Source organism: Microtus oregoni, unplaced genomic scaffold (genome assembly GCF_018167655.1).
Source record: "Microtus oregoni isolate MIOR12 unplaced genomic scaffold, Mior012 000001F_ref0000356, whole genome shotgun sequence".
NCBI classification, from domain to species: domain Eukaryota; kingdom Metazoa; phylum Chordata; class Mammalia; order Rodentia; family Cricetidae; genus Microtus; species Microtus oregoni.
The window spans coordinates 17,768,755-17,795,566 of record NW_024543060.1 but is presented as its reverse complement, the minus strand read 5'-3'; the positions used below and the strand labels follow the sequence as shown (position 1 = coordinate 17,795,566).

Genomic DNA, 26,812 nt, shown 5'->3' with positions numbered 1-26,812 from the left:
ACACTAAGAACCTCTGGGATTTCAGTGAATAAAGGAATACATCAAGATTCGTTGATAAAAAAAGCATCCAACTTTAAAATTGGGATTATGTCCATGTCAATGAAAGAATACCACACAAGGATTGCATAAACACAGCATATAATAAACAACCCTGTTTACAGAACCTAAGCAAGTGCAATGGTTAGAATACAGGGTGTGTCAACAAGTTTTCCATCTATTATAAAGTTCTGATAAACTTCCCTATGCTTCTTTTCCCTTCAAGTTCTTTTAAAGAACTTCTCATTTTCACATAGAAACAAATATTTACTTTTATGTGCATGATGAGATGCTGGCTCACAACCATGACTGTTTTGGCAACTTCTCTGTGGACAGCCACTGAGTTTTCAGACACACACCTCTATCCATGGAAACCACTAGGGTCTATTAGATGATCTGCCCTAGTTACAAACTCACTTTGTAAACACAAAACAAAGCTCTCAGGCTGGTAACATGGCTCTATGGGCAAGAGCAGCCACTGCATAAGTCTGTCAAACTGAGTTCAATACCTAGAACCTGGAAAAAGAAAATTGGTTCTTTCTCCCCCCCCCCCCCTCTCTCTCTCTCTCTCTCTCACACACACACACACACACACATATTCCCCTTCCTCCCCCTTCTCCACCTTCCTCCCTCTCTGTTATACACAACACCATAAATTGAATTTCTCTGGTTACAGCTAATCAAGTCAGCTATCTTATTAATGATGAATTTAATAAATCCATTATTATTAATTTTATAAATCCATCTTATTAATGCAAAATTTAATAATTTAATAAATTCATGATGGAATCAACTAAAGGAAATGTTACTAAAGCTTCACATTAAAATAGACAAGGTCAGAGTGGGTGCAAATAATTTAACAAATGAAATGAAAATATCCAGTCAAACTATCTCCTAATATCCTTTCCATACTATACGGGCTAGAAAGTCTTTCTTAAAGCCTTTGCAGCTAGTGTTAGTGAGTGAGCCATGCTCGACCAAACAAGGAAGGTGTAGCAAACAGGGAGACAGCTTCTCTTCCAAGGGCAGCTGTCATTGAAACGTTCCTGGATCTGTCATTCTAGACTGGACAAACCCTGTCTTTCCCCAGACTGTAACCCAGTTAACACCATGTAATAAATCTCTCCTAGTATTAGCCTAAATGAATATTGTTGTCCACAAAAACCCCCCAACTTAAGGATGGCATTAAAGAATAAAACCAATTATTAAACAACCAGACTTTACCCCAACTACAAACTCTACAGAGGGGCAGGTAAGAATGCACCAGCAAATTCTAGATTAAGCAACTGTACCTACTATCTTATAGGAGATTCATTTCCAAAATCAAATACTAAACAAGATCAATGCTTATACAGGTATGTGATTGCCTATTTGATATTCAGCAAAGACATCTAGATTGTGTCATTTGATCAAACCCAACATCATCCAAATCCCTGCTAGTCTGCAGTGTGAAAAGCGGCACTGAAGGGAGGGTGATTTTCAATTATGCTGTTTCGGTAGGGCTTAAATCTAATTTTGTAGCTTCCTTATTATTGGGGATATAAAATACCCTTAGAACCAAATGGGACTATGCCTGGCACCTGACAGAGTTTAAAATAGCCGAATATGAATCAACTATAGAAACAACGTACGGATATTACGATTTGAATACATTACAATGTTGTTCAAGACCAGGCATGTGTTCTGAGACTTGGGACCTTTAGCAATTTCATTGTACAAATGTCATTAAGCGTGCTTACACAAACTTGGATCAGATAGCTAATTACACAACCAGGCTGTATGTGATTGTATACATGGCACACCTACTCCTAGGGCATGATGTTCAAAACGACATGAAATGAACAGCCATTTGTTATAAAAAATTATGGACATATTGTTTGCTCTGTATTTTGAATGACCAGAAGCATAAACAGTATGATTACACCAGCTCTACAATGAACACGTTGCTATGACGTCACGAGAGCAATGATGTCAGCAGGCAATAGAAGTTTAGTTCAGCATCTTATGATACCATATGATATTGATGAAACAGGGGTGGTCTTGGCTAGCTGATCACTTAAAAGTAATCAAAACTTTTCATTTATTCATTCATTCAAAGCCACGTATATAACAGGTTGAAAGCCTGTACCTGCCGGTCACTGTTGTAGGTGCCAAGAGCACAGCAGTTAAAAAGATAAGCACGCAGCTCAGTCTCCAGGGGCACAGGGTAAAAATAGACAAGAGAAGGGAGGGAGAGAAAGACACAGATGCGAGGACACCACACAACGGTCAGTGCCACACAAGCAAAGGCGACATGACAGCCAACGCACTGGTGACTCATGGCCACTTCTCTACGGGCATTCACACTGAATCTGACTGTCAAGAGAAAGCACACATCCGAGGGAGGGTATTTCAGGACAAGGGCACAGCACAGGCTGTGAAAAGGGCCTTGACGCAGGGAAGAGCCAGACAAATCTAGGCAGCCAGTGAGACTGGAGCGTAATGAGCAGAGGGCACATCTGGAAAAAGGCTGCAGAGGCCGCTGAGGGTCAGGCCGCACAGAGCCCTGGTTCTCAACCCCGGCTGCTGCTAGAATTTAAAACATTCAAGTTGGGCTTCACCTCACACCACTTGCTTTGGTCTCTCTGATGGCATGTTCTGAACTGGGAAGTTCTGAAAGACCCTTAAGTGGTTCCAATAGGCAACCTCACTGAAGGGAGCTCATGAGCCGAAGTCCTCCTATTCTAACACAATGGCAACATTTTAAGTTTTAAGCAGGGAAATGACAAAGTCTGATTTACATTCTCCCAGGTGAATGGTTGTGGAGTGCAATGCATTCGACTTAGATATCTACAAATGATCAAGTGATATAAATGACATGCTTTTCAAAATTAAATTCCATCTGCCACATGCATTTTGCATCAAAGCTTCATGGATCCAGCGCTGGGGGTTAGCATCACAGGCAAGGCTGGGTCTGCAGTGGATTCTGAACACAGCAAAGGATGAAGACTGATCCCTGGCACTGGCAGCACAGGGAGACAGGAAATCTAAGACGTGTGCCACGGCTTCAGTACTTGACAACTTTTCTTTGCTGGCTTAATGGATCCCTTTGGACACCGTCCTCACCAAACAAAAGCTGCTGTCCCAGAATTTCCCCTCCACGGGAGACTCTGCAGGAAGCTGAACATCTGTTTACCGGGTTGGAAACTGGAGCACACTGATGGATTCAAGGAGTTGTTTAGGAGAAAAGTGGGGACTCTGCCTGAGATTTGAAAACTGAGCTGGATGCACTAGCAGGGCACCTTTTCCAAGCTGCCCATCTTCCCACCAATCAGCGTCACAGGCATTTATTCCCCTGTGCCGAGAGAGGCTGACTGTCACTCATGAAAGTCACCAGGAAAGAGCACAGGAGAGCAAGGAACAAGAGATTCACAAAACAGAAAAGCAGGACAATATGAAAGTCCTTATCAATTATTACTTCAAATGTAAATGGTCTACATTCTTCAGATAACATAGCTTTGCTAAACGAGCAAACAAAAATAAGCCACCCTGTATTCCAGTTAAAGAGATCACATCAGCTATAAGGATTTACACATTCTAAAGGTGAAATAACAGAAAATTTGACAAATTTTAAATGCCAACCAAAGACAGCAGGAAAGTCTATATATTAAAATTATGAGATTTAAGTCTAAAATTCACAGGTCAAGAGATTATATAATGATAAAGGAGTCATCAAGTCAATTTATCAAGCAAATCTAACTATTGTAAAATATGTAAATCTCTCATTTAAACACTGAAATTCATGAGGCAATTAATTAGTAACAAATCTGAAAGGTGAAAAAGTGACATTACAGTATTAAAGGGATTTCAGTAATCCACTTTTTAAAATGAACAGGGAGCGGCTGGAGACTTGAGTCAGCAGTAAGAGAACTGGCTGCTCTTGAGAGGATGCAGATTCGATTCCCAGCACCAATGTGCCAACTGAGAAGCATCTGTAACTCCAGTTTCAGGAGACCCAGTGCCCTCCCTGGCCTCCGTGGGTACCAGTCACAATGTGGTGCACAGGCACAGACATTAAATAAATAGATCTTTGAATAAAATAAATAGAAACTTTGCTCATAGTTTCCCAAGCTCCAGTGGACGGTCCCACACGCATGCACATATGTGTAACTCTAACTGGACTTAATGAGTTAGACATAAAGGTGAGAAAAGGTATGTTGCACAGAATATGGGGGATATTGAGAGGATAGAGAGAGATAGGAATCATCATAATTTGTTGTGCACATGTGTGGATTTTTAAAAATAAAGAAAAATTTTATAAAACAAAAATGGATAGTCATATAGATAGAAAATCATTGTGAAAACAACATCCTTGAATAAAACAGAATACATAGACTTAACAGATGTGCATAGATTTGAAGTCCAACAGCAACAGAATGCACATTCCTTTCAACCACATATGGCCATTGCCTAGACGGGTCATATATTAACGACACTATAAAAACAAGCATCACAAAATTTAAGAAGACTGAAATTGGGGCTGGAGAGATGGCTCCATGGTTAATAGCACTGACAGGCTATTAACCTGGCAAAGATGTATCAGCTGTTTAGAGGCTAGACTCACTTGCTAACCCCTGAGTTTAGTTCCTAGGATCCACACAGGACCTGAAACTCTAGCTTCAGGGGATGTGACACACTCTATGGGTACAAAGACACAAAGACACACACACACACACACACACACAAATGTAAAAAAGAATTAAAGATTTAAATCATACTTTCTGACTATAATAATATACTAGCGATCAATAATAAGAGAACTATCAGAAATTATAGCACAGTCATGGGTGGCTTGGAGGGATGGTCTGGTGGTTAAGAACACTGGATGCTGTTCCAGAGGACCTGAGTTTGATTCTCAGAATCAACATGGTAGTTCACAACTGGCTATAGCTCCAGTTCCAGGGAATCTGACACCCTCTTCCAGATTCTATGGGCACCAGGTATAGACAAAGTGCACAGACATACACGCAGGCACAATACCCATACACACAAAACAATAAAATTTAAATTTATAAAATATGATTGTGAATAGCCAGTACATCTAGGAATTCAGGGAAATTTAAAAAAAAAAAATACCCCGAGACAAACAGAAATGGAGACAAAAGACACTAAAACTTCCAAGCTGCATCAAAGCCATCCTAAGAGGGGAAAAAGTAACAACAGACATGTTGGGGAGTCTGGGGGGACATGAAGTGGGAAGCGGAGGTGGATATGATCATATTCTATTATATACATGTATGAAACTGATAAAGACCAACTTCTATGCACCCACCCACTGAGACAGTGGAGCTGATCTATTGAGAGCTCACCAAGACCAGCTGGACTGTGACTGAAAAAGCATGGGATAAAACCGGACTCTCTGAACATGGCGAACTATGAGGGCTGATGAGACGCAAAGGACAATGGCACGGGGGTTTGATCCTACGTAATGTGATGGCTTTGTGGGAGCCCAGCCAGTTTGGATGTTCACCTTCCTAGATATGGACGGAGGTGGGAGGTCCTAGGTCTTACCACAGGGCAGAAAACCCTGACTGCTCTTTGGACTGGAGAGGGAGGGGGAAAGGAGTGGGGGGAGGGGGAGAAGGGTGGGAGGAGGGGGCGTACGGGGGGAGGAGGGGGAGGGAAATGGGAGGCTGGGAGGAGGTGGAAACTTTTTTTTTTCTCCTTTTCTCAATTAAAAAAAAAAAAAAAAAAAAAAGAAAACACTATCCTGAGTGAGGTAAGCCAGACCCAAAAAGAGGAACATGGGATGTACTCACTCATATTTGTTTTCTAGCCATAAATTAAAGGACATTGAGTTTATAATTCACGTTCCTAGAGAAGCTAAATAAGAAGGTGAATCCAAAGACAAACATATAGTCATCCTCCTGAATATTAACCTTCATTAGGCGATGAAATGAGACAGAGACAGAGACCCACATTGGAGCACCGGACAGAAATCTCAAGGTCCAAATCAGGAGCAGAAGGAGAGGGAGCACAAGCAAGGAACTCAGGACCGCGAGGGGTACACCCACACACTGAGACAATGGGGATGTTCTATTGGGAACTCACCAAGGCCAGCTGGACTGGGTCTGAAAAAGCATGGGATAAAACCGGACTAGCTGAACAATGAGGACTACTGAGAACTCAAGAACAATGGCAGTGGGTTTTTTATCCTACTGCACGTACTGGCTTTGGGGGAGCCTAGGCAGTTTGGATGCTCACCTTACTAGACCTCAATAGAGGTGCGCGGTCTTTGGGCTTCCCACAGGTCAGGGAACACTGATCGCTCTTCAAGCTGATGAGGGAGGGGGACTTGAGGGGGAGGGAGAGGGAAATGGGAGGCAGTGGCGAGAAGCAGGCAGAAATCCTTAAATAAATTAATTAATTAAAAAAAAAAGACCAACTTCTACGGCACAGGAAGGAAAAGGATCTCAGAGAATCAATGATGAACTCAGGGACTAACTGCAAAATTAGTGAGAGAAAGGACATTTTAAGGCTCATGGAAAGAATAAATGAGAGTAGAAAACAACACAAAATATATATATGTAAAGTTCTGTAGAGTCAAAAATTTTTACCTGGATCCAGAGAGAGAGAGAGACACACACACACACACACAGAGAGAGAGAGAGAGAGAGAGAGAGAGAGAGAGAGAGAGAGAGAGACAGAGAGAGAGAATATATTATAAACAACAGATACTAAAAAAAAAATCAGGAGACTATCATGGATATTTCATACTCCACCTCCCATAATTGTATAGATTAGAAAAAAATTAATTCTGAAACTATACAGCCATCCATGAAACAGAAACCATGACAACAACCAATAATTAGTTACCAAGCCCTTACTAGTAGAGAAAAGCTAAGGATCTAATGCCTTACTAGTAAATACTTCCAAACACTTTAAATACTATAAAATTACTATAAAATACTTCTGAAGACCAGAGTGTAGTTCCAATTTTACTTCATAAGGCCTGCATTTCCCTGACACCACAGGCAGAAAAAGCAATAAAATAATTGAGATTTACAGGCCAATAATCCTGATTGCAGTGAAGGCAAACAGCTTTAATAAAACATTAGCAAACTAACAGTAATGTGACATTGTATGGTAAGAAACAAGGTATTTAAGAATGGGCTATTGAAGACTCAATATACGCAATCAATAAAAGTGACAGTCTATTGGTAAAAATATTAAAATCACATGATTATCTCAATACACATTGAAAGGCATGGAACAAAATCTTTACTCTTTCATGACACAGAATTACATCTAACATGCTCAATGGTGAAAAGCTAAATGCTATTCCTCTGTATTAGGCAAAAATAATATACAGACATCTATATCTAAAGAAGTGCAATAGTCTGCTTCTAGATGACATGACTATATACAGAAAACCCCAAGATTTCATCCCCTTAAATTATTAGAACAAAAAAAAATCACAGAGCTGCAGGATACAAAACCTATACACAAACCCAGCATTTCAGTTTATCAACATCAAACTATCTGTAACTGTATCACCTATAATGACAACTCAAAGAATAGTAAGAATAAATTTAAAGGAGGCAAAAGATTAATAAACTGAAAGCTACGAAACAGTCATGAAATAAATTAGAGACACAAATAAATGAAAAAATAAGTTCACAGATTAGAATTAAAAAATCCAAGCTAATCAAAGTAACCTACAGAGTCAATGCAATTACTAAAAAAAAATTCCCGTGATCTTTTTTACAAAATAAGAAAACAGTCTTCTTAGTCACATTAAATCAGAAAAGACTGAAGTAGTCAAAGCAATCTTGAGTGAAACCAATAAAGCTCAACAAGCACACTATCGGATTTCAAAGTACAGCACATGGCTACAAGAACCAAGACAACATGGTACTGCAGCAAAATAAAGGTATGGATCCAGACACCTAAAGATTAATAAACTTAAAAACAGAGCTATTTGTGGCCACTTAGTCTTCAACAAAGATGCCAAGAACTGCAATGGTAACGATTTTTTCCATGGAGTCCTGGGGAAATCAAGGATCCACACGCAGGAGGGGGTGCTATGCCTTTATCTAAGAGCACACGGAAAACAAAAATGAACTGAGCCATGCATGGAAGAAATGAATGAGCTGTGACGTTGACGGAAGGAAGCATGAGAAAAACCCCTTACGCTTGCCTAGGCGAGGAATGTGGGGTTTGGTTTTTGTTTTGTTTTTTAACATGACACCAAAACCAAGGGCAACTAAAGTTAAGTTAGATAAATGGAATTACACTAAACTAAAAAATTCTGTCTCGTAAGAGGGACAATAGATCCAAGAGACAACCTATCAAAGGGAGGAAATATTTGGAAACTATGTATCTTAATAAGGGTTTAAATGTCAAAATTTATAAGAAATTAAAACCAATACCAGCAGAACGTAAGAAATATAAGAAAATAGGCAAAAGATATGAACAGTACTTCCTCAAAAGAGGATAGACATTGGTCTAGGAGTAAAGTTCAACGGTCAACATCATACACCATGAAGAAAATGCAAATCAAAGCCCCAATAAAACACTGTGCAGTTTTATGAATGGCATATAAAAGAGAGAAGGAAAGAGAGAATGGAGGGGGGACAATGGGAGAGAGAGAAATACATTGAGAACAGGGAGGGAAAAGAGTCTTGCACAAGGTACTCGGAAGTTAATTAATACAGTCACTATAAAAAAGATGGGCATTCCTCAAAAGGATAAAAATAGAATTACCACATGATTCAGCAGTCCCACTTCCGGATATGTACCCAAAGGAAGTGAAATCAACAACTCAAAATAATTTCTACGCCCCATAACCACTACAGTTTTATTTAAAATAGTCAGGATCCACAGAGAGATGAATAAGGAAGATGCAGTATATACACCACGATAGTATGGAGCCTTCTTAGAGAAGAGACTTCTGTCAGCTGCAACTGCAGGGATGAAGTGAGAGGGTATGTTCTAAGTAAAACAGCCAATCACAGAAACAAACTCAGAAAGGGCTGGGGAGATGGCTGAGTATCAAGAGCATTCTCTGCTCTTCCAGAGGACAGGGGTTCAATTCCCAGACTCACAGCATGGCTCACAGTGGCTCTAATAGCCTCTTCTGGTCTCTACAGACACCAGGCAGATACAGAGTACACAGGCATACATACAAACCACCACACAAATAAAGAATGAGGAAATACCTTTTAAAAAACACACACATACACTATAATAAGTGGAAAATAAAAACATCAAGAGTTTAATAGTTGTTGCTAAGGTCTGAGAGGAAATGAGAAGTGTTGGCTGGAGGGCACAAAGTCTTAGCTGGGTAAGACAAACACGTTCTGGAGATCTAAGGTACAGCATGTGATGGAAGACAATCCTATTTTACTGCAGACTTTAAATTTCTGAGAATAAACCATGTGTTTCCACCACCCAAGACACACAGCTATGTGAGGTGACACGTTAGCTAGCCTGACTGTGGTAATCATTCCACAATGCATACATATATTAAAATCTTACAGTACACAATATAAATTCATGCATTTTAATGTCAATTAAATCTCAAGATAGAGAAAACAAAAAATTAAGCAAAATCACTAAACATATAAATAAGTAGACTTAATTTTTTAGAAGTGTTTCATATACATAAGATTTTACTATCAAATTAGTATCTTTGAAGGAAAATACAAAGCTTGCTGCCTCTTTTTTTTTTATGTGTATAGGTGTTTTGCCTATATGTAAGTCTATACACTACATGCAAGCCTGGTGTCCATGGAGGCCAGATGAGGGCATCAGTCCCACAGAACAGGGGTTTGAAAACAGGGGATTAGAGAGGGTTGAGAGCTACCATGTGAGTTTTGGGAATTGAACTCAAGTCTTCTGGAAGAGCAACAGTGTTCTTAACTGCAAAATGATCTCCCCAGCCTCAAATCTGTGATTCTTAAATAATAGTTTTTAAAATGTATGTGCTTGTATGTACTTATGTATGTTTCTGTGCATCACATGTGTGCAAGAGTCCACAGAGACCAGAGGGCATCAGATCCCCTGGAGATGGAGTTACAGGTAGTTGGAAGCTGAGTGGTTTGGGTGCTAAGGACCAAACCCAGGTACTCTGTAAGAGGAGTAGGCACACTTAACCATGTTTCCAGCCTCTCAATTTTAATGAAAATATTATACAGCACAAGCCTGTTAACTCAACATTAACTTTTCTAACATATTCTAAAGGTTCAATTTTAAGGTACATCTTTCACCTCTAGAAAACACAATATGTTAAAAATATGCTTAAAAGATGATCAAGTTATATCATCTGATATCCTGCCCTTTTAATACACCTTTATAACTACATAGTACCATATAAATACATATATTATCATATATGATATATACTGCTATATATCATATAATATCATACATGCTGTCATATAAATGATCCAAATGGTTGAAGTGAAACATGTCATTACACCCAATTTTTGAGACTAGCTCTTTCAAGGTGAGAACCCAAGATATCATACAACATCTTAAAAAATAAAAAAATAAAGCACTCTTAAAATGAATTTTATTTGAAAATTATCATCAATTTATGGAAATTATATTCCTTTATTCTATTTCTGTTTATTAAAAGCAAGTACAGAACTAGAATATCCTGAAAACCCAGGTGTGCGTGCGGTACACGACAGCAGCACCCTAAGCAAGCAGACCAGCCTGGAGACCACTCCTAATCAAAGGCATGGAACTTGGGGGGCTTCTCCAGGCACCTATTTCCTCAGGGAGCCTGGCTGCTGCCTATTTCTTTTAGAGGAAGATGCACAATCTAGAGGGAAGAAAATGGCTTATGAATTAATCATCTGAAAGACAAGAAATTCCACTTTACTGGCCTACTTCTGAATAACTAGTAGGCTAACTTCTGGTAAATAACCTCTATCACTTAAAAGAAATTACTAAAAAATATTAAATCTTGCAAAACTACTGTTGAAAAACATAAAAGAAAATTGTAATATCTGGATTGAAATTACTCTACCTCAAAATTGAATGGCTTGCTTTATCCTAACATGCTAGTTCCCAGAAGTCAGCTTACCAAAATCATTCTGCTTTTCTCATTAGGGAACACTGTCAGTGGAGAAATTCCTCAGCATGTTTGATGAGAAGAATGATAATAACAATTGAATAAGTACATGGTCTACCTGATAAACCAAAACAGATGCTCTTTTACTTAAAACACGTTTAGATTTCCTCACTTTTAGGAGGAGATTAAGATTGTCGCCCACACTTTTGTGGTCTAGCCCACTGACCCTTAATTCTGCTCTACCAAATATCCTCATGTTATAACAATATTCTATACCACCTGCTTTTTAACTGTTTAAAAGCCCAGACTGCAATGAGTTTACACATATAATTTCAAAGGAAAAAAAATCAAAACAATGCCTAAACTTTTTAGCAGGAAAAAAGTTTATGTACATCCTTCCACAAATTTATGGATATAACTATATCCCCAAAACATGATACAGTCAGATCCTTAGAGCTAAGTGCAGAACTACTGCACATATGGAAACTATAAAGACCGATACATGTGTGCTATGCTTGTAAGTCAAATATTTGGAATGGCAACAGTCTCAGTGACGTGTCATCTTCCAAAATGGTCAATCCGTGTAGAGGTTTGAATGAAAACGCCCCTCCCCCCATCGGTGCATATATTCGAATGCTTAGTCACCAAGTGAAACTGTCTGAAAGGAATTAGGAGGATTAGGAGGTATGACCTTGCTGGTATGTGTGATCTTGTTGGAGGACATATGTCACTGGCAGATGAGTTATGAGGATTCCAAAGCCCACATCAAACTCAGTTTCTTTCTCTGCCTGTTCAGTATATTAAGCTCTAAGCTACTTCTCCAACCCTACAGCTGCCTGCTTCCAGCCATCATAATAGACAACCTCTGAGGCTGTAAGCAAGTTGCCTTGGTCATGGTGTATCTTTATAGCAATAGCCCCATAACTAAGACAATGTGTCTGAGTAGTCAGAGTGCCCTAGTTTCACTTTAATTGACCATGACCACAACTAGCTCGGGGAGGAAAGGGTTCATTTCATCTTACACATCTCAGGTCACAGGCCAACACTGCAGTCAGGACAGGAATTAAAGCAAAGACCATGGAGGACCACAGTTTCCTATCTTGCTCGATTTTTCTTTTTTACACAGTCCAGGACCACCTGCCCAAGGGGCAGCATCACACAGAGTAGACTAGACCTTCCCACATCAATCATTAACCAAGAAAGTGGCTCCAAGACCAGCGTACAGCCCAGTTTGATGGAGGCTTTTCTCAACTGAGGTTCCCTCTTCCCAGATGATTGACTTTAGCTTGTGTCAAACTGACAAGGAGTCAATCAGCACACAGTTATTCTCCTACTCCCAATGATAGCCATGTCTTAAACTCGAGAACCTAGGAATGTGCTGCCTTACATCCATCACATAAGGAACTCTGAAGGTTGGATACAATGAGGGACAATCTGGGTCAATCTTATTTTATAACACATCTTAAAAATGATTTTCCTCAGCTGTGGACAAGAAAAAGAAACAGCAGGGTAAGAAAATTTCAGTTTCAGAAAAAATAAAAATAAACACAGAAGTTGAACTTTTTCAAAAAGTAGTTCAATTTCCCCACAACTTAAAACATAATAAAGATTTTCTAATCAGACTTAAAACACAGATTTGATTAAAATATTGGTAAAAACAGTAATAAAATCAAATGACAAATTAAGAGAAAATATAAGGAGCCAATATATCTAATACATTAAAAATTCCAAAACTGGGGCTAGAGAGATGGCTCAGCAGCTTCTTCCAGAGGCCCCGGATCTAGTCCCCAGCACTCATACTGTAGCTCACAACCATCTCAACTCCAGCTCCAGCCGATCTGGCGCCCTCACCGGCCTCCAGGGGCACTGCGAGCACATGTGTATTTACATCCATGAAGGCAAAACATTTATACACATAAAAATAAACCAAATGAAAACAATACAAAAATAAGCAAAAGTAATGAACAATTAAATTATAAAGAAGATATCAAAATGACCTTTTTGGTATGTATTTTCATGTTGTTGGAAGTTGCAGGCTAGACCGCTGGAAGTGGGATTGCTAGGTAAACAGATATGCTTTCTTTGGATCTACGTAGTCAACTTGAGCCCAAGAACTGTGTAAGAACTGTGCCACCTTACACTCCATCAAGATCACTGGACTGAAACTGTCAGAATGTTCAGTATTGGCCCCCCCTGGCAGGAGTGCAGATTAGTACAGATTTAATTTTCTTAGAACAGAAGTTGAATTTTTCTATATTTTTAATGTAGGAGTTTTATTAGTACACACTTAGTTTTTAATCACATCTTTTTTTGCTTTATTGATATAAATTTAATCTAATCACATCTTATAAACAACTCAATATTCCATACATAGGTTCTAGTTCATTTATGACTGAATTACCTGCAGGTAGGAAAATGGAAAACGACAATATTAACAAAAAATAAAATAAAATTGCCTTTAGCTTATTGTTTCTATGACAAAAGGGACAGAGACTGTAGAAATGGACAGTTTCACTTTCCGACTTTCCTCTTGGGCAGTCATGAAGGGGACAGAGAGCTGAACAGCCAGTGTGGCTGCTCTTAGTGAAACAGGTTGAGGCCGTAGGAGGAGACAGACAAGGAAAAGACTGCCGTGCTAAACAAGAGAATCTTAATATTATCTTGCCAACTTTACAAAGTGGTGAAAAGGTATAAAATAGTATTAGAAGGAGCAAAAATAAGTATTAGAAAGAAAAACTGGGCAAAACCCAGGCTGAAAACTGGAAGTCCTGGAAAGTCTCTGCTGATGAGGAAGGTCTAACTTCACAAGCAAAGCTTCTATGAAAGACGTGGAGACACACTAAGAACAGGAAAAATGTGACAAGGTTCTCAGAAGTTAAAAGCCAAAAACTCCTGGGCTTGCATAAATACAGGCAAATGTAGTAATAAGGGCTGCGGGGCTGCATCCCCAGCACCCCAGCTGCCTGGCTAGCTTATGCTCAAAATAACAACACACAAACTGTATTCATTTAAACACTGCTTGGCCCATTATATCTAGCCTCTTCTAGGCTAATTCTCACATATTAATTTAGCCCATTTCTAATCATCTGTGTAGCGCCCCTAGGTGCGCTTACCGGGAAGATTCTAGCCTATGTCCATCCTGGGTCGGAGCTTCATCGCATGCGTCTGCCTGGGAGCTGGGAGCATGGTGTCTCTCTGAGGCGTCTGCTCCCAAGAGGAGAGCTCTGGAGTCTGAGCTCACTTCCTCTTCCTCCCAGCGTTCTGTTCTGTTTACTCCTCCCACCTATCTTCTAACCAATGAGGGCCAAGCAGTTTCTTTTTATTTAACCAATGACCTTCCTCCATCAGGCAAAGGTTACAGCATAGCTGGCAGAAGGCGTTTAGTAAGCAGAGCAAGTCAACTTAGGCGCAGCAAAAAGGCTTAATAAAGAGTCGATGGTAACCCAAAAATGTTAGCGTGTCTACACAATGACTATTCTCACTCAAAGGTCCACAGATGCGTGTGCCCTTAAAATTCTAATTGATTTTAACTTAGCCTTTAATCCAACTAGCATCTAGAAGGAGGAGATCTCAAATCCGGTCCAACTGGCTGGGAAGGCAAACAACGAGCGCTCACTTCTTCCACGCCATGAACTCACTGCCTCACACTGACAAAGAACCAGAGGGAAAAGCTGCCCTGACACCCACGCCAAAATGATTTGAGATTTTACAGCCTGTGCAAACCATAGTTACATACTGCCATCGATGTACTTAAAACCCCACTTTCCTGTGACCTCACGTGAAGCTGGTTCTAAAGAGCTGAGTCTAAAGCACAGCAAAACTCGTGGATCAAGTGCACCTTTGCGCAGACACAATAACAGGGCGTCTGTCTCCAGACACATGGTGAGCCGCCACTCGCTCCTACTCAGTTTTCTGCAGTGAGTCACACCTCCAAAATGTTTCCATTAATTATGAAAACAAATTGATCCTTTATTCTCTTAAATTCAGTCGTCAGTCCCAAAAGATCAATGAACTTTATTAAAAATACAAAAGTGAAAAGCAAAATTTTATGCTTGATCTCAAGAGCTTAATTTCTACCTTGAAAATCACTTGATTATCAATTAGCAAAATCCACAGAAGTCGGCACAGTGCTCAGCACAGGCTTTGATGCAGGCCACAGAAAGCAAAGAGAAGGAAGGGAGTTCAAAACACGTTACGATTTTTCCATTTCTCTATTCCTTCCCGAATTTTGTACTTCCAGCAAGTGCTGTGCTCCGTGTGTCTCCTCTGCAGAATGACAAACTAGGAAGAGTTTTCAGACTATGGGACCAGTCTGCTCATCTCTAAAACACTCTAGGTAAGACTTTCTAAAGTCAGTGAAGTATGTGCACAGCACAGGCAAAACAGTCTTCAGGGGAACCATATGCCTTCAGTTATGACCACCCATGATTTCCAGAGAGAAAGGACCGATAAACCATGACTAGATGACGTTCTGCCACAGAAAATAAACGAGACTGGCTTTGTAAGTCAAACATGTCTTAGTCACAGTTTCTACTGCCTTGACACCATGGCCAAAACAAACTTCGGGAGGAAAGGGTTTATTTCATCTTACAGCTTATAATCCAGGATCCAGGGAATTTAGGGCAGGAGCTCAAGGTAGGAACATGGATGCAGGACTTGATACAGAAGCCATGGAGGAGTGTCACTTACTGGCTTGCACCTCATGACTTGCTCAGCCTGCTTTTCTTATAGAATCCAGGACCACCAGTACAGGGATGGCACTGCCCAGAGTGAGCTGGGCCCTCCCACATCTACCATCAATCAAGAAAATGCACCCAGAGACTAGGCCAATCTGGAGGCAGGGCATTTTCTCAATCATATTTCCGTCTGCCAAAATTACTTCAGCTTGTGTCAAGTTGGTATAAAACTAGCAAGTACCACTGACCACTTATCAACTTGATAACAAAGGGAACTCAGCAGCACTAAACCACAACTTTTACTTTCTTGTTCATCCCCCAAGATCTCATAGTAATATTAATATCACATTATAAGACATCCCAGCTTCTGAAGTCTCACAGTCTTTAGAAATTGAGTCTCCAAAATATCTGCTGTGGGACAACGGTCTTTTATCCTGTCATTTGTACTATTTTTAATAAAACGCTGATTGGCTAGTAGCCAGGCAGAAAGTACAGACAGGGCAACCAGGTAGGAAGTAGAGGCAGGGCAATGAGAAAAAGGAGAATTCTGGGAAGAGGAAAGATGCAGTTTGCAATCGTCACCCAGACACAGAGGAAGCAAGATGAGAACGCCTCACTGATAAAGGTACCAAGCCACCTGGCTAACACAGAAAAGAATTATGGGTTAAAATATAGGATGTAAGAGCTAATAGGAAGCCTGAGCTACTAGACTAACCAGTTTATAATTAATGTAGACCTCTGTGTATTTCTTTGGGACTGAACGACTGCAGGATCAGAAGGGACAGAAACCTCAGTTAACCTAGTCTCAAAAAGCCAAAAATTAAAAGTAAAAATAAAAGAAATAGAACTTAAAATAAAGCCACATAAAGATGGAAAACATACAGAGAATCTGGATACTATATATTATTATGATCTCTTTGAATTGTTTGACTGCTAAGGAAAGAGCAACAGCTCCTAAAAGACATTTGATTATAAATGTTGCTGGATTAATCTAACATACATGTTTGAAAATGCTTTGACTTCAAAATTTAAGTCAAAAGATATATATGTTACTTTGGAGAAGAGGTTTTATTTTTAATTCCACAGGAAATGAGGCTGTGGATTCATTCTAGCTAAGAAAAATCAGGTTTGATCATGGAAGACCCCTGAAGAATCTCCGATAGGAGCAGATGGCCCAGATGATCTAACATTTCAGAGGACCTCTGTTGCAGTTTCCTCTGAGTTCTACATCCAGAACAGCCCCACGACTGCTGGCTGAGATGATCAAACCTCATAGAATTTTCCAGGCAGGACTTGACTGTAATTCTAAATTTTCTTTAGATCCCTGTAAGATTATCAACGCCCCCAATCAGCAGGAAGTAGCCTGGAAAACTAAGCCTGCATTTCCCCCCCCCCCCCCTCAAAAAAAAGGATTATGGATGTTTTTCTTTGTTTAGAGTGTTGGTTACAAGTTGTATGAATAATGGTCAGGAAAAAAGCTAAATAAGAGAGATTTGATTCAGAGTTCTTGTTTTGAAAAAAAAAAGGTGTGGGGGGTGCAGTGGGACAATGATTTTACCCTGGAAAGATTTGTTTCTTGAACTTGTGCAATAAAATGCTGATTGGCTAGTAGCCAGGCAGGAAGTATAGGTGGGGCGGCCACGTGGGAAATAGAGGCAGGGCAAGGAGAACAGGAGGATTCTGGGAAGAGGAAAGAGTCAGTCTGCTGTCATCACCCAGATACAGAGGAAGCAAGATGAGAATGCCTCACTGATAAAACGTACCAAGCCATATGGCTAACATAGACAAGAATAATGGGCTAATTTAATATGAAGCCTGAGCTAACAGGCCAACCAGTTTATAACTAATGTAGACCTCTGTGTGTTTCTTTGGGACTGAATGGCTGCAGGACTGGGCTGGACAGAAAACTTTGTCAACACAATATCCAAGTCTCTTCTGATGCTAAAAGCCTCTCAAAAAAAAAAAAATTGAAGTCTTTAAAATACCCACCCCAACATCCACCTCCTCTGTGAACTGCTTGAGCATGTGAAGGCCAGACCTGCAGATTCAAAGCTACGGGATCTCCATGACACAAGGCTTACTCTAATGCTTGCTCATGCTCTGTGCTTTGCCTGGATATCCAGGAGAAGTCCCAGTGAGGGCCCAGTATTGACAGAGTAGAAGTCAGAGTCCTTGAGCCAGAGTATCGATCCATTGTAAAGAACACTTACAAGTAAAGATGTATTAACTAAGAGGTATACTGTGTGACTCAGTGGGCCATAGTATAGCTTCCACACTGAAACTCTTTTGTTGTTTATTTTTAGGCTAGACTTTTAAATTTTGTTTTGGGGGGAGATAAGAAGGGCAGAGGGCAGCAGCAAGTAGAGAGATGAGTGGAATTTGGACGATGATATGAAACCAAAAAGAATTAATTCTTTAAAAAAAAAGTTCAGCACTGGACATCTGGGACTCACTCAGGACCCCCTGGACTCCAAAAGGCCCAGAACAGCTCCACTTCTCCAGCTCTAGCATCACAGGCACACAGTTGGTAGGCTCAGGCCAGCTTAACTCCATGGCTGCGGTTGTGAATGGTGGTGTCCAATGGTACTAACATCTCTACGATGCTGGGGTATCAGCTGTAGCTGGGATATACCTTCACCAATGACCTCTTCAGGGCTCTCTTCAGGGATTCTAACCTTGCCAACATGCTGCCAAGTCTCAGCCTCTCTCGATAACCCCTTGTTTATCTTGCTGGGAAATTCTTGTTACCAAGTTTGGCTGCAGGTATGAGGTACATACAACCTGGCCCTCTCTAGACCACAGCTTCTGTTGCTGTCACTGGGGATATACTCCTAATTAGTACACTAATTAGGTATCAAATACCAAATGGTCAGCCTGAAAACATACCCAGTAACCGTAGCCTGAAGTTATACTTAGGAATATATGTGTGTCAACATATACATATCTGTGTGTAAAATAATTAGCAAAAAAAAAAAAAAGAGGTCATGAATTTGAAAAAGAACAAGGAGGGAGAGTTTGGTTTAGATGGGGAGAAAGTGGAAAATGATGTAATTGTATTATAATCTCAAAAAATAAAAATAAAATTTTAAAAAGAGAAAATATTTTTCTTCCTAAGACTATCTTGTGGCACTTGGGAAGGTAAATTGTTCTAATATGTGTAATCATGAATCACAAAGTCTATCAATTTGCAGTTTTCCCTTGGCACTTGGTAGAGGATCTTTCTGTCATAAATTAATTAGAAGGATGACGGAGACAGGGTGGTGAGATGATAAAGCGTCATTCCCAAATTATCCCTAGGATGAGCTGTGAATGACCAGAGCCAGATGAGCACACACATCCTGAAGCGGCTCTCACAGTGACCCTGATTTAAAGCTCTTCCCTTACCTCATATTCTTCACTTTGTAAACATAGATGTGTGTCTTCATAGATTTCATCTCTCAAGAGCATAGACTTACAGCAAATATTAAAATCTTTTAAATCTCTACATTAAGTTATTTTAATGACCTTTATCTCTTATTTTACCTGTCTTCCTTGAAGTACGGTACTGAGAACTACCTAAAGTAGTAGGGACTCTGGGCCAATGCAGAGGACAGGGACAAAGGGCTTTCAGGCACGTGAGAGGAGTCGTCTACACAATCACTCGCTTCGGGAGGGCCTTACAAAGTATTCTATTATCAACCGTCAAACTGCTTTAAATGTCACTTTTCAAAACAGGCATGTTTGAGATGTGTTTTATGATTAACCATGCATGTGGCATGTATACATGTGCGCGTGTATATGCCATGGTGTACTTAAGGAATTTAGAAGTTACACTTGGGAGTAGTTCTCATCTTCCACCTTGTGGAAACAGGGTCTATGGTTTCTGCCACTGTGAGGCTTACTCCAAGCTGGCTCACAACACCCAACCTTTCAAGAGGGCTCCAGAGAGTGAACACAGGTCCTTGGGTTTGTGAGGCTAGCATTTTCATCTGCTGAGTCATCTTCCAAGCTCAAAAACATTTAATATAAATATATTTTGTATGAAAAATAATTGCATATGGGGCTGGAGAGATAGTTCAGCAGTTAAGAGCATTTGTTGTTCTTCCAGAAGACCCAGGTTTAATTCCCAGCGCCTATTATGGAATTCCACAACTGTCTATAACCCCACAGTTCCAGGGGATCTGATGTCATCTTCTAGCCTCTTCTAGTACCAGTTACATGTGTCGTGCACAGACATACCCACAGACAACCCACACACAGAGAATAAAACTTGATAACAAGAAATAATTATGAAGTATAAGTGAGTAAGTAAAAAACACAAGCGATGCCTTAAAATGAAAGTAAATAGTACCACACTCTCTTCCAAATCTAGTCAAAGAATAAAATAGAAACTCTTCTATATGCAGGACGCTGCTGACACTACTAGAACCAAAGACTGAGAACCCAAAATTATTAGGATAAAAATATGTTAGGAGAAAGCATTGCAAAAATTTAAAAAGCTGGGCAAATGGCACAGGCCTTTAATTATTACACTTGGGAGTCAGACAGGTGGATCATTGCACGTTTAAGGACTGCCAAAACCTGCTGGTGAGACTTTGTCTCCAAGACCAAAACAAAACATAAAATTAAAAAAATAAAGAAGTAGTGAATGTTACTCTAAGAAATCAGCTACATACTTTCTTTTAAAAAAAAATGTTAAAAATGTACAGTAGGTACATCCACCAAAATAATCAATTTAAAAATCATTAGGAGTAACTGTCATGAGATAAAAGATTTATACATGGATGTGGGATTTCCCTCTGTATGCTGTGATTACCATTGGTTAATACAGAAACTGTCTTGAGCACGGGATAGGGCAAAAAAGAACTAGGCGGGGAAAACTAAACTGAATGTTGGGAGAAAAAAGGGCAGAGTCACAGAGAAGCCATATAACCAGACGGAACTTTAGCCGGTAAGCCACAGCCACATGGCAATACAGAGATTAATAGAAATGGGTTAAATTAATATTTAAGAGTTAGCCAATAAGAAGCTAGAGCTAATGGGCCAAGCAGTGTTTTAAATGATATAATTTCTGTGTGATTATTTCGGTGCTAGACAGCCAGGAAACGAACAAGCAGCCTCCTCCAACACATGAAACTCTAAGATGCCATTGAAAGAAATACAGGGAAATCTGCTCAACTGCCTGATGAAACACTAACCAATGGGGCTGGAGAGATGGCTCAGAGGTTAAGAGCACTGGCTGCCCTTCCAGAGGTCCTGAGTTCAATTCCCAGCAACCACATGGTGGCTCACAACCATCTGTACTGAGGTCTGGCGCCCTTCTCTGGCATGCGGGCATACATCAAGGCGTATGTTGTATACATAATAAATAAATCTTTAAAAAAAAAAAACACTAACCAAGCTAACCCACAGGATCAACTGTGCCCTCTCAACAGCTCACTCTCATCTTCAGAAACAAATGGAAAATCCATCCTAAAACTTCTGTGACATCCCAAGGGACTCTAAATAATCAAATGATCAAGGAGACAAACAGCATTAAAGGTCTGAAAACTCTTTCTGAAACTGCAGTAATCAAACACTGTGGCAATGGATCATGGCAAGGTACTTAGACAAGGCTATGAACAGAGAGCCAGGAAATAAACCCTTGTGTTATGATGAATGGATCCTAAACAAATATGCCGCAACTTCAGTGAGGAAAACACAGGCCTTCTAAACATTGGTGCTGTGAAAATGCAGTACCTACCTAGAAAATATTAAAGGGGGATCAGAGCATATATAAGAAATTTTCAAAATAAATTAGAGGTTCGAATGTAAGACCTAAAATGGTAAAATTCTTAGAAGAAAATGGGGGAAAATCACATCATTTGACTTGGCAGTGATTTATTAAACATAAGCAGTAAAGGGAAATGATGCCCGGCCTTCTGCACAAGGACAAGGACTGCTGTACATGAAAGTACACACCAAGAAGAGAAGAAAAGCCACAGAAAAACACCTGCCAATCGGAGATTTGAGAATGGATTCGATGTCCAGAATATATAAAGAGTGCCTACAGTGCAACAAATTCAGGTAAAACATGTCCAATTCCCTGGCTAGAGAAGGGATAATCTGGAGTCTCAGGAGGATGGGAGAACCGGTCGGCCACAAACTGCAGAGCTAACTGTGGCCAGCAAGACTGAGTGCAAAAAGGAAAGCTACCACAGGGAAGTCTAGGATAGACAGTTATTCAGCACATAAACCCCTGCAGAAGGCTGGCAGGAGGCTCAGTGGGTGAAGCACTTGCTGCGCAGTTTGAGGAGATGAATTCAAGCCCCCAGAAACCATATAAGAGTCCAGGCACAATGGCGCAAGCTGTAACCCCACTCAGAGCAAGAGAGGAGAGAAGAGGCAGCATGGGGCTTCCTGGCAAGCCTCACTAGCTAGTTCAGCAAAAGATGCTCTATAAAGGTGAGGGAGATTGAGGTTGACAGCTGACATTGACCTCCAGCCTCCATCAGCACATGCACATGCACACACCTGCACACAGGTACTTGTGCACACAGATACCAATAAACATGGATGCAGACATCCGCATGAACATGTACAAAAACTATATAAAATATAAACAAAACAACAACAACAAAACCCTAGAGTGTAAAGCATTCACAAGAGACTTGGGCCAAGCAAAAGAAAGAATACCAGGAGTGAAGGACACAGGAGAGGAAATACTTCATTTCTACGGTAACAAAGAACTGGTAACAACAAGCATGATCACGACCGTCCAGGAACTCTAAGAATAAGATTCCAAACTGGAAAATCTACCAATCAGAAGGAGCTGAAATTAAAACTAAAGCATGGAGAATCTGTTTAATACAATTATAGCAGAAAATTTCCAAAATTAGAGAAAAATCAATATTTAAACATAGGAGGCATTGAAAAAAGAAACAGATATAATCAGAAGAGAACCTCTCCACCAAACTGATTCCACCAAACTCCCAAAGACATTCTTCACAGAACTGGAGAAGAGAATCCTACAAGTCATGTGGAAACACGAAAAAGCAGAAGCAGCTAATGCAACCGTGAGGAGAAAGACAGTGCGGGAGGCAGCACGGTGCCTGACCTCACATGACCTCACACAGCCACAAAGGCAGCATGGCTCTGGCACACTCAAAAGACACACAGGTCAGTAGAGTGCAGAAACCTACGTGGAGACAGCCACCTAACTTCTGATTTAAAAAAAAAAAAAGTCAGACATCAGAGCAAAGATAGCCCCTTCACAAACAATACTGGGGAAATTAGATTCCCCTGCAGAAGAATAAAGTCAGGTTGGTATCTCTCACCCTGAACAAAAATTAATTCAAAGTGGGTCAAAGACTTTAATATAAGGCCTGAAATACTGAAACTGCCAGGGGAAGACAGGTAAAATCCTTCAAGAAATACAAACAGCCAAGAACTTTCCGAATAAAGACTCCAATAGTACAGGAAATAATGCTAAGAACTGACGAAGGGAAGTGCATGAAATTAAAAATCCTCTGCACAGCAAATACAATGAGCACTAGAAATGGCGGGGCAGCATTGGGAGTAGCGGAGGGAACCCTCCCAACATACACCAGGCAGGGTGTCAGTATGTAGACTACATAAAGAACAGAAAGAAATTCACATCAAAAAATCATCTAATCAATAAATAGGCTAATAAATTCAACAGAGTTCTCAAAATATGAAATGCAGAGCCAACAAGTACTTGAAAAGTATTCAACGTTCTTAGCCATCACACAAACGAAAAGCATAACTTTTGCAATTCTGCGTCACCCTCGTAGGAATAGCGGTCATCAAGAAAACCAAGTAATAAAAGATGCTGACAAAGCTGGGGGTAAAAAACCCTTCCTCACTGATGATGGGATATAAATTGGTCCACCCATAGTGGAATATGAGAGAGAGAGAGATAAAGAAAAAAACAGAAAATACCTATATTGCTTTAGGAGTCACTTATTTGGGAGTCACTTAGGTTACCTTGGCCAAACCTCTGATATGAGGTTTCTCATGTTTGGGGCTGAGGTTTTAAGTCTATGGTTCTTCCTTTCAGATACATGTAAATCTATATATGTGTATATGTATGCAGGTATACAAAAACACGTATATTATTATATGTAGTTTTAAGTAAATATAAATTAATTTGGTTCTTTGAAGCCTTATCAAACAACCTCGGTGCTATCTGTCCCTCGTCATCCTCCTCAGTTGAAGCTCCTTCCCTATCTCCTACTTCATATCTCCCACATCCTGCTATTCCCTGCCCAACCCCCACAACCACCTATGGTTGCTTTATCCTTTCCTGTGGTTACTCCATGTTGTATATGCACACCTGAGAATTTTGAGCTACATACCATCAATAAGAGAACATGGGGGATTTGTCTTTCTGGGTCTGCGTTACATTATTCAACATAATCATTACAGGTTCTATATTTGCCTGCAATTTTCAGTCTCACTTTTTCTTACAGATGATTGGTATCAATGTAGCCCTTGGCTACGTCTCAGGTGTTAAGGATAGGTCCCTGTAGCTGAAGAACCACACACTTAGGACACAGGACTTGGATGACTTGAGCCAGATCTGACCTAAAAGCCTCTTTCCTGTGGTCTAGCTTTGACGGTTCCAGAAAATACCGCAAGCCGCCAAGGGAGGGAAGCAATTAAACAGCGCTACCCAAGTGGAACATCTACGAACCATGACAACTGCCAGCATGGCAAGATGTGCATGGGTGCAAAAATCAGCACTCACATCAGCGGCAGCGGCAACCAACATGTCAGATTCAGGAAAATAAACACCATATTTTTCATAAACAGAACCTATTTTAAAAATCTGTGTGTGTGTGTGTGTGTGTGTGTGTGTGTGTGTGTGTGTGTAGAGGCATGACACTAAAAATGAGATCAAGACAGACAGGAAGAGACTTTAAGGAAAGTGGTAATGAGAAGGTTACTGGATATCCGTGCCATGAAAGCAGAAGGAGGGACTATTGGGGGTGAAAAGGGGAACAGCCAGAGAGGGGATGGAGGAAATCTGCAGGCAAGGCACTGGTTTAAAGCAAAGTGGGATACCTATGGACAAAAATGTTATATTGAAACCTATTACTTTGAATGCAAACTTAAAATTAAAAGAAAATTAAAGGACAAAAAAACATGCAAGGGAATTTGACTAAGCATGTCTCCAAAGAGGATATAAAATGTTCAACACCCCAGTCATACACAGTATGGTGTACTGCCATTCCATACCCACGAGGTGAACCATTATGAACCAGAAACAAAAGGTGAAATGGGCACTGATGAAGACATGGAAGAACTAAAGCTCTTACATGCTGCTGTGGGATATGAACTTGCACAGCTGCTATGCAAGAAAACAGCCTTCCTGGGACCTAGCAGTCATGCTTCCATGAATTACCTGACAGAACTGACAGCAGCGACTCAGGCTCTTTCCCAATTGAGAGCAACAGCAGTACTCGCAACCAGAAACTAGAACAATGCAAATTCCACTACCAGAGGAAGACGCAACAATAGCGTGTGCACGGCAACACTCTTCATCTGTGAGCTGAGGGAGATTCTGCTGTGTGCTCTGAGAACGAACAGGACTTTAGTGTAAATTCAGTAGACTACATAGGAAAAGATAAAAGGCATCTGATTCCATTTATATGAAGTATCTAAAATAAGCACACTTACAGTGGGAGAAAGTAACAGAGGTTATTAGGACATAGGTAAGGATAGAACATGAGAGTTATTGAGTACTAGAATTAGAGTTTCTATTTAAATAAGGCGAGGGACAGCAGCAGCAGCAAGGCTGGGAAGATGACTCAGCAGGTAACGGTACCTGCCGACAACCCAGACAACCTGAGTCCAATCCCTGGGACCTACATGGCGGAAGGCGAGAACCAACTCTGGAAGTCGTCCTCTGAACTCTACACATGCACATGCATACAGAATAAACACATGGAATAAAGACTTTAAAGTGGCGCTTCTTACGCGACATTATGAATGCACTTAGTACAGAAGTGGGCAACATTGCAAATGTTTTGTAGTATGTCTAGTATAATAATGTATAATCTATTACCTTTTACTGCAGAGATGTGGCTAACTGTCTACTCACCCCAGACAGGGTACCAACAACAGAGCAAGCTTATGATAATAAGTGGATCTACTTACATGAACAGGAGTGAGGGGTTAGCTATAGAACCATGGAGACTTACTTATGGGCAGCTACGCCACCAAAGAAAATGTCTGCGAGTCCAGGAACTGTGAATGCCCGTGTATCTGGGGGGAGGATGGAGCTCTCAAGTTGCTTGTGGCCAGCCCTTGTACTGCTGTGTGAGCCCTCCCTCCTCTCCACAAGGAAAGGTTAACGGGTCCAAACTTGAGACGGCCTCCTGCAGATAATCCCAGCTGCTCCCAAGACAACCGCACCACGTCATGTCCAGAAGATAGCATTCAACAACAGAGAATTTTCAATTTTTAGACTTCCAAATTATTAACAAATGTGTTCAGGGTGTGCAGAGTGTGCATGTCCATTAAATGAATCTCTATTGAAAAACAGATCCTGGTTTGGTGTGCACATCAGATGCTCAAAAATGCACTATCAAAACTTGCAAACAAATACAACTGAATGTTATTTCAGTTATAAACCTATAATAAAAGTTCAACAGGTCAAATGGTACTGATGGGCTGAGCATGCCTGTTTCCAGGACAAGTGTGAGGAAGCAACGACATACCTGATAGAGCATGATGGGTTCTATGTTGTATCCTAAGATATCAGCAAAGTTCTTAGCAAAGATGGTTTTGCCACAACCCTACAACAGAAACACCGACATGGAAGGGCTGAGTGCACACCCTCAAAGCTGGTAAGCAAATGCCTACACCGAAGCTGCCATTCTTACCTTTCCTCCAATTAAACATATATCCTTCACCATGTGAGACTGCATCACTTCAGCCAGCAACTGCTTGTGGCTTGGAGTCTGAATGAAACGGTCAGATGCAACAGGCTGATGGACCGCTCTAGTCCCAGCTGGCACCTGTTAAAGAGGTGAAATATATATATTATATATAT

General features: G+C 40.4%; 1 protein-coding gene across 2 annotated transcripts in view; it reads right to left on the bottom strand.

The window, feature by feature from the left end:
* Positions 1–26,812, bottom strand: part of Vwa8 (von Willebrand factor A domain containing 8) — a 322,040-nt gene that overhangs the window by 211,191 nt on the left and 84,037 nt on the right. For both annotated transcript variants that reach the window (XM_041665254.1, XM_041665244.1), the window contains exons 11-12: positions 26,643–26,777; positions 26,478–26,555 (exon numbers count right to left, since the gene is read on the bottom strand). In XM_041665254.1, coding sequence (XP_041521188.1) covers positions 26,478–26,555; positions 26,643–26,777 — 213 coding nt within the window. The remainder of the gene's footprint in view (positions 1–26,477; positions 26,556–26,642; positions 26,778–26,812) is intronic.